The sequence below is a fragment of the Loxodonta africana genome, chromosome X, assembly GCF_030014295.1.
Source record: "Loxodonta africana isolate mLoxAfr1 chromosome X, mLoxAfr1.hap2, whole genome shotgun sequence".
In the NCBI taxonomy this organism is placed as follows: Eukaryota; Metazoa; Chordata; class Mammalia; order Proboscidea; family Elephantidae; genus Loxodonta; species Loxodonta africana.
The window spans coordinates 171,047,086-171,062,416 of NC_087369.1; the positions used below are offsets into that span (position 1 = coordinate 171,047,086).

The window sequence follows — 15,331 nt, forward strand, 5'->3', positions numbered from 1 at the left end:
TATCTTCATTTGGCTAAAGATGTGCCAACACATACAGGATTGGTAAATCTTGTCAAGAACTAAGAATGTTGAAGAAAGAACCTTGAGGGATGCCAGCCTTAGAGAGATACCAACTTATGAGAGCAGAGTGAGGAAAGGCACCATGGAAAGCGTAGTTGGAGATAGAGCAGCCAGGAGAGTCCCACAGATACCAAGGGCAGGGGGGGTTGCCAGGTGGGGAGGGCAGGGCCTGCCGTGGGAACATGGCAGGTGGTCCTGTGACACAACACTATCACAGGAACAGAATTACGCATCTTACCTCCTGTTTTCTCCACTGGGTCCCAGCCTCTCTATGACAATGACAGTGCAAAGGGAGACCCTTTTGATTTTTGACCTGGTTGAGATGAGGCTTCACTGTCGCAAGATTTTAAAATGAGGAGGCACACTTATACGGTATTCATTTTGCCAGAAATTGGTCAAGTATCTCATATGAACAAAAGGGCTTCTTCAGCCTCCAGCCCAGGGTGCTGACTATTGCAGGACAATGCTTGGTTTGCTGGTATTTTACTGGACTGAATCTGATATTTTGCAGAGCGACCAGTGGATTCTATTTACCCTAGAGATAGTTTGGGGGCTGGTTTCCCTATCAAAAATGTTCACATCCGGGTCAGACTCTATTCAATCTATCTCTATTTCTCTCTCTCTCTCTGTCTTGTCTCTCCCTGTCTCCATCCTCCTCTTTCTTCCTCTCTCTGTCCTCCCCTCCCTTTCCCTCCTCTCCCCCGTCACTTTTCCTACTGTATTTGGACCTTTGCAGATAGCTTTCCTAATGGCATGATGGGGCCATGTAATCACAGCGTCTGATTAGCTCAGTTTTTGGTGTCATCCTAAAACAAAAGCTGGTGATTCACAGAGCCCCCACAATATGTCAGGGCCACCTCTTTCTCCTCAAGCCGTGTGCATTGTTTTCTTTCCTCCTGCCTTGTTTCCAGTGTGCTTGACATTCAGAGAATTTATGAAAAGATATTCTATAGAGCTGGACCTAATGGAAGCTATTTGTCCCTTTTTCCCAGGAGGGAGACACTCCAAAAAAGGCAGCCTCTGCCACCATCACTGTCACCAACGCTGCTATTGCCACTGCCACTGTAACTGCTACTGCCATTGTCACTGCCACTGTTACGGCCACCACCACAGCCACGGCCACCACCACAACCACTACCACCACCATTTCTACCATCACCTCTACCATCACTACTGGCCTCATGGATAGCAGTCACCTGGAGATGACGTCCTGGGCAGCCCTGCCCCTTCTGTCCAGCAGCAGCACCAATGTTCGGAGACCCAAGCTCACTTTTGATGACTCGTATGTTGTCCCCAGATTCTCATGGACACAAATTGGGACAGTGAATGAGGGGTGGAGGCTGTATGGCATTTCTAGTTCCATGTGCGTGTCACCTAGAATAAGACTTGAGCACCAGCTCCTATAACATTAAATATATACCCTACCTACCCCACCCCACCCCCATACACGTATCTCTGTCCCCACCAAGACATGGCTTCAGCCCACGTTTAGTTGTGGAGCTTTGTTGCTGTTTCCAAAGGCAGGTGCTTAATTCCAGGTAACTTTGTCCTCCTTTCTTATTTGTGTTCTCAGATACAAACGTGTGCCAACTAATAGTTGGACAACTGTAATGGTGGGGGGTGGAAGATGGGGTTATTTATCCTAAAAAGCCATTATGCACTTCAGATTGCATTTACTGGATTATTTCAAGGTTGGTTATAAAATGAATGACAGCATTCACTGCCTTTTTCAAGGCATTGTATAGGAATAGATTTGTAGCAAAAAAATTTTGTTTTGACTCTTCAGTCTTTTAATCAAAAGATGAAAAGCATCAATGCTGGTTTCTGAAAGAGTGTGTTTTGTTTGTTTAGGGTCCACAATGCTGATTATTACATGCAGGAAGCTAAGAAGCTGAAGCACAAAGCTGATGCCTTGGTAGGTTCCCTTCCTCTTATGGCTTTGCTCCCATTAAGGTATTGTGCTTTGAAAGAAAACAAAGAAGGCACTTTACAAACCAGTCCAACATTCAGAACCACAGCCCCAGCCTGCTCTGCAGCCTATTGCTGCTCCTGAAAAAGGGAGATTGGCGCTAATTAGGTCCAAAGTTACTTATTTTCCCACTGTTCCTCCCCTTGCCCCAACTTCAGAATCAAAATGGCATATACCATTATCTTTAAAGTGGATTGAAAGTGACTTCTGACACTTCTCCTGGAGTGAGGGAGCTCTAATTGGGTTCTGCAAACCAGCACTGGTTCAGAGAAGAAGGTTGTTGAGAGCTGGTTAACTGGCCTCAAAAATTGGCTTTAGGAAACTCAGACCTGTACCAAGACCTCAGCTCCTTGTATTGATTGCATGTTTCCAGAGCGAGGCCCACAGTCAGGCTGGGACCCCGAGCAGAAAAAAGAAGTGCTGCCATGCAGGTTTCCCAAGACACTTTGCCCAGCTGCCTCCAAGTGTTTTAACCACCTAGGCCAGCGCATCGGGTGTTTGACTTGACTGATCCTCCTAACAGTGGGCCTCAACCCTGACCACACATTACAATTACTTGGGGACCATTAGAAAGACCCCGATGCCCAGGTCATGCCCCTAGCAAGTGAAATCAGAATTTATGGGATTGGGACCCAGGCATGGGTGTTAAAGCTCCCCAGGTGATTCCAATGTGCAGCCAAGATTGAGAACGACTAGCAGAAAGAATGTTCTGAATTCAGGCTCCTCACCTTTGACTAAACCCCAACACAATTAGAGGTGTCAGTTTAAGTCATTGTGTTAAAAAAAAAAAACTTGGAAAAAGCATCCCCCATCAAGCATTGCCACCAGGACATAGCTGCCTTGTGGCATTTGATGCAACAGTCTTTGCACTTGGACTAGTGTGAGACCAACAGCAGCTGCCCACGGCCCTTGCCTCTGCTGCTTCCCTACTGTCTGTCATCCCCCCTGTGATCCCAACTGCCCTGCTATTGTCAGCACCCAACCCTTCTATGGTGTGAATTTTCCCGTGGAAACAATCATCTCCTGCTCCTGCACACAAAAATGGCAAGGCAGACTAGGAGCCAGCTCCCAGAGGTGCTGGGAAGACTGTGCCTGTGACTGTTGTATGAGTGGTGAGACATTTGAAAGGCACTGGGTGGGAGTACTGCTGACTGAAAGACCAAAGCTTTTCTCTAAAAGTCCTCCACTTCACAGCCCTTCAGAAGGGCTCTGGAGTTTGCCCAGTGTCAAAATCAGAGCAAGGGAGCACATAGATGTTCCTTTGGCCAGCTGTTCCATGAGCTGATGGAGATTGGGATGTCCATCTGAGGCTATGTAGGTGAAATGTTTGAGGAAGTGAGAAAATCACAGATACATACATGGGATCAAGAATCAGCATCACTGTCTACTTTCCAGGGTTGTGTTTATGTGTCCCGCAAAATCACTCTTGGTATAATCCATTTAGAACATGCATGCTCAGTGGGGGAGATACCACCCTCATGGGGGCAAAACTTGGTTCTTGGGAGGAGGCCGAAAAAAATCTCAGACATTAAAACGGCTTATGACACTCCAATGGGCCAGAGTGCATAAAGAGATATTTAATGTGTGTTTGGTATTAAAATGTCATGGGTTTAGGTGGAAAAAAAATGTCTAAAAATGTTCCAGGGGGGTGATTAGGAATGAAAAGTTGAAAAACACTCATTTAGAGGAATGACTTTTTTGCTTGGCCTGTCTACACCAGAGCTGGACACATCCTTGTATGGTGGTAGTTCAACCACCTCTTTTTATGGGTATTGTTAAAAACAATCAAAACAGGGGAGGTGGAGACAAGATGGCGGAACAGACAGATGCTTCCGGAGAGCCCTCTCACAACAAAGACCTGAAAAAAACAAGTGAAATGAGTATATTTATGACAAGATAGGAGCCCTGAACGTCAAAGGAAAGCTTAGAAAACTAACTGAGGGGCAAGGGGAGGAAGAGATGGTTCAGAAGCAGAGAGGCGTTACCAGACCTGAATCACAGGGGAGCCCTCAGGTGCCACTCCCAGGAGCGGAAGCAGTGGGCTGGTACTAGCATTCGACCACAGTTTCCTCAGGTAGAAGCGGCCAGCCACACAGCCTACTCACACCTCTGGAACCAGAGAAGAATGGCGCTCTCGGCAAAAGCTAAGCACTTGCTTATATTTTACTGCACCTCCCCCAAGCCGACTTCAGCAGCTGATTTCCCTGGGACTGAAATAGGCCCTGCTGAATGCCTAGAGCCATCCTCCCAGCCTTGGAGAAGGAATAAATTTGCAACTGGGGGAAAAGATAATTGGCCAGCTCCACTAACCGGGGGAGCACAGGACAGAGGCGGCTGCTGTCCAGGCGTAAATGATCCATGGACTTTGAGTACCTTTGCCCTCTACAAGGAACTGTGTAGGCCTCTTGCAGGAGTATAGGCCCTTGGTGGCAGACTCCTGTGTGGTGGAGAGGTGGGTGTTTGGTGTTTGACATTGATTTGCCTATTAAACAGGGTCCTCATCTACCCATATCAGGGGCCTAAGGACAGGTGACTCCACTCAGGTCACCCAGCCACCCGCGACAGGAGTCTAAGGATAACTGGTACTTCCCAGTCCTTACAACCAAAAACATTGGATGCCCATGGTCCACCTGCAGAGCCCACCAACCTGTATACTCTAGGGAACAGGGACATGCTTTCCTCAGAGAAACTTGGGGGATGATTCTCAGCCCCCTGCCTTGTTCAGAGCGTGACCCCCTGCTGCAACCAGATACCGGTACCTACACCAATCACTCCTGCCCCTCTAAGACTGTAGGACAGAGCCTGTACCACACAATTGATGATGAACTACCTAGACACCTGAGCTGAATTCATACAAGAAAAGTGAATGGACTCCTAGACTGATATACCTGATAACAGCTCTAGCCATCTGGTGACAGGACGTCAGAGCTCCAAAGGCAAAAACAATCAAGCTAGCTCACTCAAGCTACCCCTTTGGGTGTATCAAAACAAAACAAAACAAACCAAGAAGCTACGACACAGTAAGCAAACATAAAAGAAATTAATACAGTAACTAATAGATGGCTGGGAGACAACAGTCAATATCAAGTCACATAAGGAAACAGACCATGATTGTCTCCACAAGCTCTCAAAACAAAGAATCAAGGGATCTTCTAGATGAAAGTGCCTTCCTGGAATTACCAGAGGAAGAATACAAAAGATTAATATACAGAACCCTTCAAGGCATCAGGAAGGAGATCAGGCAATACACAGAACAAGCCAAGAAGCACACAGATAAAATAGTTGAAGAAATTAAAAAGGTTATTCAAGAACATAATGAACAATTTAATAAGCTGCAAGAATCCATAGAGAGAAATTAGAAACTCAGAAGATTAACAATAAAAATACAGAATTAGACAACTCAATAGAAAGTCAGAGGAGCAGAATGGAACAAATGGAAGGCAGAATTGGTAAGCCTCAATATAAAGCACTTGGCACCAATATATTTGAAGAAAAATCAGATAAAAGAATTTTAAAAAATGAAGAAAACTTAAGAATCATGTGGGACTCTATCAAGAGAAATAACCTATGAGTGACTGGAGTAACAGAACACGGAGGGATAACAGAAATTACAGAGAGAATTGTTGAAGATTTGTTGGCAGAAAACTTCCCTGATATCGTGAAAGATGAGAAGATATCTATCCAAGATGCTTATTGAACTCCACATAAGGTAGATTTTAAAAGAAAGTCACCAAGACATATTATAACCAAACTTGCCAAAACCAAAGATAAAGAGAGAATTTTAAGAGAAGCTAGGGATAAACGAAAAGTCACCTACAAAACAGAGTCACTAAGAATAAGGTCGGACTACTCGGCAGAAACCATGCAGGCAAGAAGGCAATGGGATGACTTAATTTAAAAAAATGGAAGGAAAAAAAATTGCCATCCAGGAATCTTATATACAGCAAAACTGTCTCTTAAATATGAAAGTGAAATTAGGACATTTCCAGATAAACAGAAGTTTAGGGAATTCGTAAAAACCTGAACAAAACTATAAGAAATACTAAAGGTAGTTCTTTGGTTAGAAAATCAATACTATCAGGTTATCAACCCAAGACTAGAACACTGGACAGAGCAATCAGAAGTCAACCCAGACAGGGAAATCACAAAAATAAATCAACACAAAAAACACTCAAAACAGGGAAACAGCAATGTTATTACGTAAGAGAAGACAACAATAAAACAATAAACAGGGACTAAGAAATGTGGGCATAGAACTTCCATATGGAGAGGAAGACAAGATGACACGAAGAAATAAAAGTTAGGTTTAAATTTAGAAAAACAGGAGAAAATAATAAGGTAACCACAAAGGAGACCAATTATCCTACATATCAAAATAAAATACAAGAAAAAATAGAGACTCAGCAGAAACAAAATCAACAACAATGAATATGAGGAAAGGATAATATATAAAGATAATCTACACAGCACATAAAATTAAGTGGGAAAAAAAAACTGTCAACAACACCCAAAAAAAGACATCAAAATAATAGCACTAAATTCATACCTATCCATAACTACACTGAATGTAAATGGACTAAATGCACCTATAAAGAGACGGAGAGTGGCAGAATGGATTAAAAACCATGATCTGGCTATATGCTGCCGACAAGAGACACACCTTAGACTTAGAGACACAAACAAACTAAAACTCAAAGGATGGAAAAATATATATCAAGCAAACAACAATAAAAAAAAAAGCAGGAGTGGCAATATTAAGTTCTGACAAAATAGACTTTCAAGTTAAATCCATCATAAAGGATAAGGAAGGACACTATATAATGATTAAGGGGACAATATACCAAGAAGATATAACCATATTAAATATTTCTGTACCCAATGACAGGGCTGCAAGATACATAAAACAAACTCTATCAGCATTGAAAGGTGAGATAGACAGCTCCACAGCAATAGTACGAGACTTCAACACACCACTTTTGGAGTAGGACAGGACATCCAGAAAGACACTCAATAAAGGCACGGATGATCTAAATGCCACAGTCAACCAACGTGACCTCATAGACATATACAGAACACTCCACCCAACAGCAACCAAGTAAGTATCCTTTCTTTTCTAGTGCACATGGAACATTCTCTAGAATAGACCTACATATTAGGTCATAAAGCAAGCCTTCGCAGAATCCAAAACATTGAAATATTACAAAGCATCTTCTCTGACCATAAGACCATAAAAGTGGAAACCAAAAACAGAAAAAGCAGGGAAAAGAAATCAAACACTTGGAAACTGAACAATATCCTGCTCAAAAAAAGACTGGATTATAGAAGACATTAAGGATGCAATAAAGAGCTTCATAGAATCCAATGAGAATGAAAACACTTCCTATCAGAACTTTTGGGACACAGTGAAAGCAGTGCTCAGAGATTAATTTATATCAATAAATGCACACATACAAAAAGAAGAAAGGGCCAAAATCAAGGAATTATTCCTACAACTTGAACAAATAGAAAGAGAACAACGAAAGAAACCCTCAGGCACCAGAAGAAAACAAATAATAAAAATTAGAGCAGAACTAAATGAAATAGAAAACAGAAAAACAATTGAAAGAGTTAACAAGACCAAAAGCTGGCTCTTTGAAAAAATCAACAAAAATTGATAAACCATTGGCCGAACTGACAAAAGAAAAACAGGAGAGGAAGCAAATAACCTGAATAAGAAATGAGATGGGCGATATCACAACAGACCCAACTGAAATTAAAAGAATCATATCAGATTACTATGAAAAATTGTACTTCAACAAATTCGAAAACCTAGAAGAAATGGATGAATTCCTAGAAACACACTACCTACCTAAACTAACACAAACAGAGGTAGAACAACTAAATAGACCCATAACAAAAGAAGAGATTGAAAAGGTAATCAAAAAACTCCCAACAAAAATAAGCCCTGGCCCAGACGGCTTTACTGCAGAGTTCTACCAAACTTTCAGAGAAGAGTTAACACCACTACTACTAAAGGTATTTCAGGGCATAGAAAAGGACAGAATACTCCCAAACTCATTCTATGAAGTCAGCATATCCCTGATACCAAAACCAGGTAAAACCCAAAACCCACTGCCACAAAAAAAGAAAATTACAGACTTATATCCCTCATGAACTTAGATACAAAAATCCTCAACAAACTTCTAGCCAATAGAATTCAACAACATATCAAAAAAAATAAATAATTCATCATGACCAAGTGGGATTCATACGAGGTATGCAGGGATCGTTCAACATTAGAAAAACAATCAATGTAATTCATCCCATAAATAAAACAAAACACCAGAACCACATGATTTTATCAATTGATGCAGAAAGGCATTTGACAAAGTTCAACACACACTCATGATAAAAACTCTCAGCAAAATAAGAATAGAAGGAAAATTCCTCAACATAATAAAGGACATATATACAAAGCCAATAGCCAATATCATCTTAAATGAAGAGAGACTGAAAGCATTCCCCTTGAGATCCAGAACCAGCCAAGGATGCCCTTTATCACCACTCTTATTCAACATTGTGCTGGAGGTCCTAGCCAGAGAAATTAGGCTAGATGGAGAATAAAAGAGATCCAGATTGGCAAGGAAGAAGTAAACGCTTCTCTATTTGCAGATGACATGATCTTATACACAGAAAACCCTAAGGAACCCTCAAGAAAACTACTGAAACTAATAGAAGAGTTCAGCAGAGTATCAGGATACCAGATAAACATACAAAAATCAGTTGGATTCCTCTACACCAGGAAAAAAGAACATCGAGGAGGAAATCACCAAATCAATACCATTTACGGTAGCCCCCAAGAAGATAAAATACTTAGGAGAAAATCTAACCAGAGATGTAAAAGACTTATACAAAGAACCTACAAAACACTTTTGCAAGGAACCAAAAGAGACGTACATAAGTGGAAAACATACCTTGCTCATGGATAGGAAGAGTTACCATTATAAAAATGTCTATTCTACCAAAAGTGATCTATAGATTTAATGCAATTCCGATCCAAATTCCAATGACATTTTTTAATGAGATGGAGAAACAAATCACCAACTCTATATGGAAGGGCAAGAGGCTCTGGATAAGTAAAGCATTACTGAAAAAGAGGAACAAAGTGGGAGGCCTCAGTTTACCTGATTTTAGAACCTATTATACTGCCACAGTAGTCAAAACAGCCTGGTACTGGTACAACAGCAGATACATAGACCAATGGAACAGAATTGAGAATCCAGACATAAATCCATCCACATATGAGCACTTGATATTTGACAAAGGCCCCAAATCAGTTAAATGGGGGAAAAGACAGTCTTTTTAACAAATGGTGCTGGCATAACTGGATATCCATCTGCAAAAAAATGAAACAAGACCCATCCCTCACACCATGCACAAAAACGAGCCCAAAATGGATCAAAGACCTAAATATAAAATCTAATACGATAAAGATCATGGAAGAAAAAATAGGGACAACATTAGGATCCCTAATACATGGCATTAACAGTATACAAAAGATTACTAACAATGCAGATAGAAAAACTGAATTACTGGGAGCTCCTCAAAATCAAACACCTATGCTCGTTCAAGGACTTCACCAAAAGAATAAACAGATTACCTATAGTATAGCAAAGAGTTTTTAGCTATGAACTTACGATCAGCATCTGATCTCTAAAATCTACATGATACTGCAAAAACTCAACTACAAAAAGACAATAAACCCAATGAAAACATGGGCAAAAAAGATGAACAGACACTTCACTAAAGAAGACATTCAGGTAGCTAACAGATACATGAGGAAATGTTCACAATCATTAGCCATTAGAGAAATGGAAATCAAGACTGCAATGAGATTCCATCTCACTCCAACAAGGCTGGCATTAATCCAAAAAACACAAAACAATAAACGTTGGAGAGGCTGTGGAGAGATTGGAACACTTATACACTGCTGGTAGGAGTGTAAAATGGTACAACCACGTTGGAAATCAATTTGGCGCTTCCTTAAAAAGCTAGAAATAGAACTACCATATGATCCAGCAATCCCACTCCTTGGAATATATCCTAGAGAAATAAGAGCCTTTACATGAACACCCATGCACACCCATGTTCACTGAAGCACTGTTTACAATAGCAACAAGATGGAAGCAACCAAGGTGCCCATCAATGGATGAATGGATAAATAAATTGTGGTATATTCACACAATGGAGTATTACTCATTGATAAAGACTAGTGATGAATCCGTGAAACATCTCATAACATGGAGGAATCTGGAAGCCATTACGCTCAGTGAAATTAGTCAGTTGCAAAAGGACAAATATTGCATGAGACCACTATTATAAGAACTCAAGAAATAGTTTAAACAGAGAAGAAAATATTCATTGATGGTTATGAGAGGTGGGAGGGAGGGAGGGTGGGAGAGGGGTGTTCACTAATTAGATAGTAGATAAGAACTTCTTTAGGTGAAGGGAAAGACAACACACGATACAGGTGAGGTCAGCACAACTGGACTAAACCAAAAGCAAAAATATTTCCTGAAAAAACTGAATGCTTCAAAGGCCAGCGTAGCAGGTGTGGGGGTTTGGGGGGCATGGTTTCAGGGGCTATCTAAGTCAATTGGCATAATAGAATCTATTAAGAAAACATTCTGCATCCCACTTTGGAGAGTGGCATCTGGGGTCTTCAGTGCTAGCAAGGGGGCATCTAAGATGCATCAATTGGTCTCAACCCACCTGGAGCAAAGGAGAATGAAGAACACCAAGGACACAAGGTAATTATGAGCCCAGGAGACAGAAAGGGCCCCATAAACCAGAGGCTACATCTGTCTGCGACCAGAAGAACTAGATGGTGCCCGGCTACAACCAATGGCTGCCCTGACAGGGAACACAGCTGAGAGCCCCTGAGGGAGCAGGAGAGCAGTGGGATGCAGACCCCAAATTCTCATAAAAAGAACAGACTTAATGGTCTGTTTGAGACAAGAAGGACCCTGGTTGTCTATGGCCCCCAGACCTTCTGGTAGCCCAGGACAGGAACCATTCCCAAAGCCAACTCTTCAGACACGGATTGGAGTGGTCAATGGGATGGAGAGGGCTGCTGGTGAGTAGTGAGCTTTTTGGAACAGGTCGACACTGGAGACTATGTTGGCATCTCCTGCCTGGAGGGGAGATGAGAGGGTACGGGGGGTTAGAAGCTGGTGAAATGGACGTGAAAAGAGAGTGAAGGGAGGGAGTGGACTGTCTCAATGGGGGAGAGCAACTGGGAGTATGTAGCAAGGTGTATATAAGTTTTTGTGTGAGAGACTGACTTAATTTTTAAACTTTCACTTAAAGCACAGTAAAAATGTTTAATAAAAATCAAAAGACAAATAATTAAAGCATATAGGGTTTATTCAAGCAGTTATTCTGTATGCATACAGGTAGGCCATTTTGTTAAAAAAAAAAAAAGGTTCAAAGGGGGTGAGTTACAATAAGGCTTGTAAGGAGAAGAAGAGGAAACCGAGTAAAAATTAACCATTGGTAAGAGTCCGGCTGCTAACAAAAGGTTGATAATTCACATCCACCAGCTGCTCTTTGAAAACCCTGTGGGGCAGCTCTACCCTGTGCTATGGAGTCATTATGAGTCAGAATCGACTCGACAGCAATGGGTTTGGTTTTTTCAGTCTCGACATGCTTGATTGAATCATGGCCCACTTTCTGAGATCAGCTGACATCAGGTTACTAGGTGGTTTCTGTGGTTCCCATTCATTTGCACAACTCCTCAGGTGTAGTCTAGAGGTTTTAAAATAATAAAGGTGGGGAATTCCAAGGGTTATCTCTCAGGAATCAAGGGAAATGACCTCAAGTTAGATTCTTTGCACAAGATAAACTTTAAATGGATTTATGGTTATCACAGTTGTCTTAGAGGGGGTTTTCGATTTTGTGATTACCACCTCTCCACAATATATCTTTTTATCTGTTCTTGGGTGCATTTCACATTGTTCAGGGACTTCTGTGAATGTCCCTATACACGCAGGAATCTGTCAACTCCTATTCCTCAGTTTCTCTCTTTTAACAGTGAAAAAATTGAGACTCAGAGAGGAGGAGTGACTTGGCATTAACTGGCAACATGGCCCTGTCAATTTCTCTCTTCAGAGTTCAGTTTCCCTTTTTAGAAAAGGAGGGGTTTAGGTTAGATGATCTTTAAAGATCCTTCCAGCTATGGGGTAATGAACGAAAAATCTCCTCCAAAAATCAGGATGTAAAGATTAGTTTCCGAATGGGAGAACCAGTCAAAGCATGATGGGCCTAAGAAAATGATCGTAGGAGGCAAGAGAGAAAGGAGATCATTTCATTTGCATGCACACAGAGGTTTTCAGGAAATCACTTTGAACTGAGCAGACAGCGGTATTTTCCCACAGCAGCTTACAGAAGGGAAATCACAGATTTCCTGCAGTACATAAAAGCTGAAGAACATTTATTGTAAAGAGAGTCATTACAACAAAAGATTGTGCAAGACCCGTAAGTCATCATTTTATAGTTGCACTTAATCCTTTGCTAGAGACAACTACTCTGCCATTTTCAGAATTGAAGCCTTCACAGTTGCATAAAAAATATTTTGATAAAAGGTATACAAGAAAATTAAAATAGCTAAATCTGCATTATATTGGCTCTTTTGCATAAAACGCCGTATTAGTGGAGTTCTTACATCCAGCTATCAAAAATTGAAAATGTTAAATACTGTTATAAAATACTCCCTATAAAAGTGTCATATATAATATTCATTACACATAAAAAAGAAATCAGTATGTCTAAGTCAGTTCAATCATGACCATTATCAGGGCTAAAACGTTTTGCAATAAAATTTTACTAAACTAAAATATTTAGTGGTGCTATATTTTTTGGCTTTTCGACATACTATCTCAGACCATCGTTTACAGTGAAAGTGATGTGATCATTGTCAACAGTCATGGGACAGCTTCACATTTTTCATGACAATAGCATCAATTTGTTACTCTTCTCCTGGAGGCAGGGCTGATGTGCTCACAGAGTTCGGAAGCCAGGACTGTATGTGTTCATTGTCTATGAGGCTTATAAAAATCAGAGCTTAATTGCAAGCTCTGTCTGTAGGCAACCACAGCGACTACTCAGGTTAGTAAACTTAATGGATAGAAACTTGTCAAGGCAGTGATTTGGATTCTAGTCCACCAAAATGGTACTGATAACAACAGCAACAGTAATACCACAAAGCATTCCCGATACCTTGACTGTGTTTTTCTCTTCTCAGCCAGTCTCCCTGTCAGAACCAAAGAACCTTAAATCAGTTACTTCATTGTTACTACAAATTCATCCATTGTCATCCCCCTATATTAGAGTTTCTCAACCTTGGCACTACTGACATTTGGGCCAGATCATTCTTTCTTGTGGGGCTGTCCTGTCTGTGCATTGTAGGATGGTTAGTATCATCTTTGGCCTCCACTCACTAGATGCCGGTAGCCCCTCCCCTCCAGCGGTGGCGACCAGAATATCTCCAGACATTGCCAAATGTTCCTGGGGAGCAAACCATCTCTCTGTTGAGAACCACTCCTCTATAAGGAGGAGAAGAGGTAGTATGATGCTGACAAGTCATCTTCCTCTTTCAGTTTGAGAAATTCGGCAAGGCCGTCAATTACGCTGATGCAGCCCTCTCCTTCACCGAATGTGGCAACGCGATGGAGCGCGATCCCCTGGAAGCGAAGTCTCCGTACACCATGTACTCCGAGACTGTGGAACTGCTCAGGTTACTGGCCTTTCTGCAGTCATCTTCCTAAGCTCATTGCAGTCATAATTAGAACCTGCTATGTTTTAAAAAATATCATTTCAACATATTAATGATTTGTCCAAGGCATCTTTTTCTTAGGAGTCATCGTAATTAGTTCTTGCCATTTTATTAATGTCCTGGAAAATTTATAATTGACGGACACTGCTTTTATAAATTATCCCCTTCAGAGGTTATAATGTGAGTGTTATAATTTGCAATATTCATAAAATTAAAATTGAAAACCGAGTGGGTGGAAGCGAAGTGTAGTGATTTCACCGTTTGGCACTGACACTTGTCTTTTCAAAGGTGCAGTTTTATAATTCAAAAAAAAAAGTGGTGCTTTCAGGATTTCTATTATAAGCCATGTTTTCTAAGAATTTCTTTCTCAGTTATTAAAAAAGGAGGGGGCACTGTTCCAACTCGAAGGCGGCGTTTAAGGCCACAGGTGGGGAGTTGACTTTCCATGTATCTGGAATTTGAGGGAACAGGCCAGGGGAGGGGTGCAGGGATAGAGATGAGAGGATGAGAATAGGAGAGGGTATATTAGCTGTGCAGCTTAGTGATTTCATTTACATTTTAAATGACGTTTTCTGGACTGTTGGTCTTGGTGGAGAATTTGTAGGTAATCAAAAATTCCTAGAAGAGGAAGAAGGGGAAGGAGAAGAAGAGATAATATCCATTCTTGTGTTTCCCAGTAATCTGCAGAGATTTGTAAAATCATTTAATCCACCTCTAAATAGTTGCTAAGTGCCATCTTTCGCTGGGTGGACAAAATCACTGCTTTTGATTGAGTGAGCAGTTCTTTACGTAAAAGCCCCTTATGGCCTCCTCACCTTCTGGCTCTCTCAATCAATAATGCCAGGTCTGCTTTATACTCTATTGCTTGTACCCGCGTAAACTGTTATGAATCTGGACCTACTAATACTGAAACCTTCAGACAGACATTGGGCAAATTTAGCATACTGTTAGTTTTAGGAAAAAAATGCGAGACCTCCACGCTCATTTGCCAACCATGCCCTCCCCCCTTGAGGTATTTTCACAAGCGCTGCTATGGCATAGTAGTGCTTACGAGAAAATATCTCCGGGGGGGAGGGTGCAATTGGCAAGCAAAGGCACACGTTATTTGCATAAAAATATGGTATGTATTTTCCAAAAAAATCAAAAGAACAGGAATTACTAAATAAATGAATAAATATTTTCACATAGGATCAGAAGATTCAGTTAAATCCACAAAAGGAGGGAAGTGACAAGGGAAACCCCAGCTTGGCTTCCAGGCCGGTCACCTATCTTTCACTTAGCACTGCTCTGAGAAGTGGGCCCCAGAGAAGAGTGCACAGCCTTTCTCCCCAACTTCCATCATTTGCTGTGGAAGCTACCACCACCATTCTGTATCTCCTAAGGCAAGATTGATTGTTCGGTGTCTATTCAAACTGACCTGCAATTTTCAAAGGTGAAAATGAAAGATAAAATTCTGGCAAAAATTTTAAGCGTTCAAAACTGAGGGGAGA

General features: G+C 41.3%; 1 protein-coding gene across 10 annotated transcripts in view; it reads left to right on the plus strand.

Annotated features, from left to right (window-relative positions):
• The window catches only part of AFF2 (ALF transcription elongation factor 2), a 584,792-nt gene that overhangs the window by 546,947 nt on the left and 22,514 nt on the right, over nt 1–15,331 (plus strand). For all 10 annotated transcript variants that reach the window (XM_064277676.1, XM_064277679.1, XM_064277677.1 and 7 more), the window contains 3 exons: nt 1,053–1,342; nt 1,912–1,975; nt 13,666–13,802. In XM_064277676.1, the coding sequence (XP_064133746.1) occupies nt 1,053–1,342; nt 1,912–1,975; nt 13,666–13,802 (491 nt within the window). The remainder of the gene's footprint in view (nt 1–1,052; nt 1,343–1,911; nt 1,976–13,665; nt 13,803–15,331) is intronic.